Source organism: Galeopterus variegatus, unplaced genomic scaffold, assembly GCF_000696425.1.
Source record: "Galeopterus variegatus unplaced genomic scaffold, G_variegatus-3.0.2 Scaffold7217, whole genome shotgun sequence".
Lineage (NCBI taxonomy): Eukaryota > Metazoa > Chordata > Mammalia > Dermoptera > Cynocephalidae > Galeopterus > Galeopterus variegatus.
The window spans coordinates 74,729-77,029 of NW_007733328.1; the positions used below are offsets into that span (position 1 = coordinate 74,729).

The 2,301-nt window shown below is 38.1% G+C and overlaps 1 protein-coding gene across 1 annotated transcript in view; it reads left to right on the forward strand.

The window, feature by feature from the left end:
• Window positions 1-1,668: 1,668 nt before the first annotated feature.
• Window positions 1,669-2,301, forward strand: part of FAS (Fas cell surface death receptor) — a 16,370-nt gene continuing 15,737 nt past the window's right edge. Inside the window, exon 1 of the mRNA XM_008591721.1 lies at window positions 1,669-1,845. Coding sequence (XP_008589943.1) covers window positions 1,669-1,845 — 177 coding nt within the window. The remainder of the gene's footprint in view (window positions 1,846-2,301) is intronic.

Genomic DNA, 2,301 nt, shown 5'->3' on the forward strand with positions numbered 1-2,301 from the left:
AGCTGAACCAAATTGAATTAGGGAATTCTTTTAGACAGACAGCTCCAGAAAGTTGAGTATATGCACATTTTTTTTCCAGTAATATCACTAATGGTAACAGTTCATAAATGTAGACTGTGCTGCTCCTCTGAGTACTTGACTATTTAAACTAGGAATTATGGATCAGCTCATTGTACTGTCTCCTGAAAACTGGGTTAAATTACCATACCAAGGAGGATAGGGCCCTATACTCATAGGGAACACGTGAACACGCACACATATCACACAATTGGGTATTACCCCTGAGTGCCTTTGGCGTGTCAATTTGGGCTAGCCTAATCCCTCTAAATCCCTTCCCTTTGAGTTTAAATATGGGTTATTTTCTTTAGTTTCTAGGGATAAACTATAATTAAAAGAGAAGGAAAGCAAGTAATATTTCACCATTAAATTTATTCTTCATAGCAATTAAGGTGGCTGGCAACAGAAATGAATTGCTCCTACTCAGTTTGGTTGTTTAGATTCAGTTTTGATTACCTGTTGCGCACAGGACTTAGTGATCTCTTCTAGCTACAGAGGAAGTTTTACACTGCTTTGAGAATTTTCACATGCTGACAATGTGTGGAATGCTAAATGATTAGTATAATTAATCCCTGACTGTCAAATAGAATTTTGAGGTAGTTATGGAATAAGGAGTCCTAAAAAATTTGAATGATTTTCATTTGTAAGCCCCTCCCATCTTAGCAATTACCCCTTTGGTATACTTCCAATCAAATTACTATTTCCTAGAGGGTACAATTCAGTTACTATTAGCTAGCTATTGATTCTCTGATCTAAAAGAGGGACAAATGTTAACAATCAATATTGCTCATCTTTGTATTCTCAGAGCCTGACACATAGTAGGTGCTCAGCAAATGTCTGTTGGATTGAAGAGGCAGTGGTTGGGTAATGAAGCCAGCATATTTAGGTTAACAATCAATATTGCTCATCTTTGTATTCTCAGAGCCTGACACATAGTAGGCGCTCAGCAAATGTCTGTTGGATTGAAGAGGCAGTGGTTGGGTAATGAAGCCAGCATATTTAGGCACAGTTCTTTTTGTCTGTGTACCAGCCCAGTTGCTTCTTACATACAATTGTTCATATATAGAAAGTAAGCTATATTCTGTGTTAAGTTCACTCATCTTTGGATATAGGAAAAGACCACTATGATAGGAGTTAGGAGACTTAGGTCAGTCCCATTTCTACCCTCTGCTAGTGAGTAACCTTGGACAAATCATATTGTTTCTTGATATTTTGGTGTCATTTTCCCTCTTAGAAGTCTAAATATTAGAAATACATCTTAAAACACATCTATCCCAGGAGGAAAAGTGGACAACCACATTCTCTATCCCTTCTTCCTCAGTCAGAGGCCCTGTGCTATCCTGTGAGCTGAAGTGCATCCAGGCTTTGGTGACAAAGGGGGAATGGCTAAGAGGGAAGAAGTGGGGACTCCTTTAGCTGTGACTTATATGTATGGAACATTTAGTTCTCTTGACTAAGAAGATGCCAGTATTATCACTATAACCTACAGTAAGGAAAAAATAAGATGTGCCATGAAAACTATGAAAAATGACCTTGAGAAAACAAAACTCAGAACTAATAATTTTAAAACAGTTTGATGATTGGCAACAGAATTTACATATTTTACATAAGATGAGTGAAAGGTCAGTGATTAGCAAAGACTTGTACCGAGACGAGAAATCAGGCTTGGAAGGCTTTATCTGTGCCGGCAGCAGCATCCCCACACAGGCAGCATGGGGCGGCGGGAGGCGTAAGTACAAGACCCAGCCTGACCTTCCCCCTGGGGGTTGGGCTTATATTTCATGTGTGGTGAGTTGTGTTGTTCTGATTGGCCATAGCTTATGTTAATGAGGAGTTAAACGAAACATCCAATGGGAGTTGTTGAGGCCTTATGTTAATTAGGTGATTATTAAGTGTATGATTATTGGTTCCCTTAGTATGTAAAGTAGGGTTTCAGAGGGGGCCAATGGCATGGAGTTCTGTTAGGGGTATGAGTTCCTTTGTCTTTTTATTTTATGGGGAAAGCCCATAGGTTGAGAACTGCCATTTTGAGCATTTTTGACCATCTTAAGTGGTCTTCCCTGAACCTAATAATGAGAGATTATTTGAATTTATGTTTAGAGAGACAAAAAATAAATACTTAGAAAACTCAAGAAAGGACTCAACCAGGGATTACCCTCAAATGTTTTCAGCTTTCATATATATGTGTGTGTGTGTGTGTGTGTGTATATATATATATATATATATATATATATTTTTTTTTTT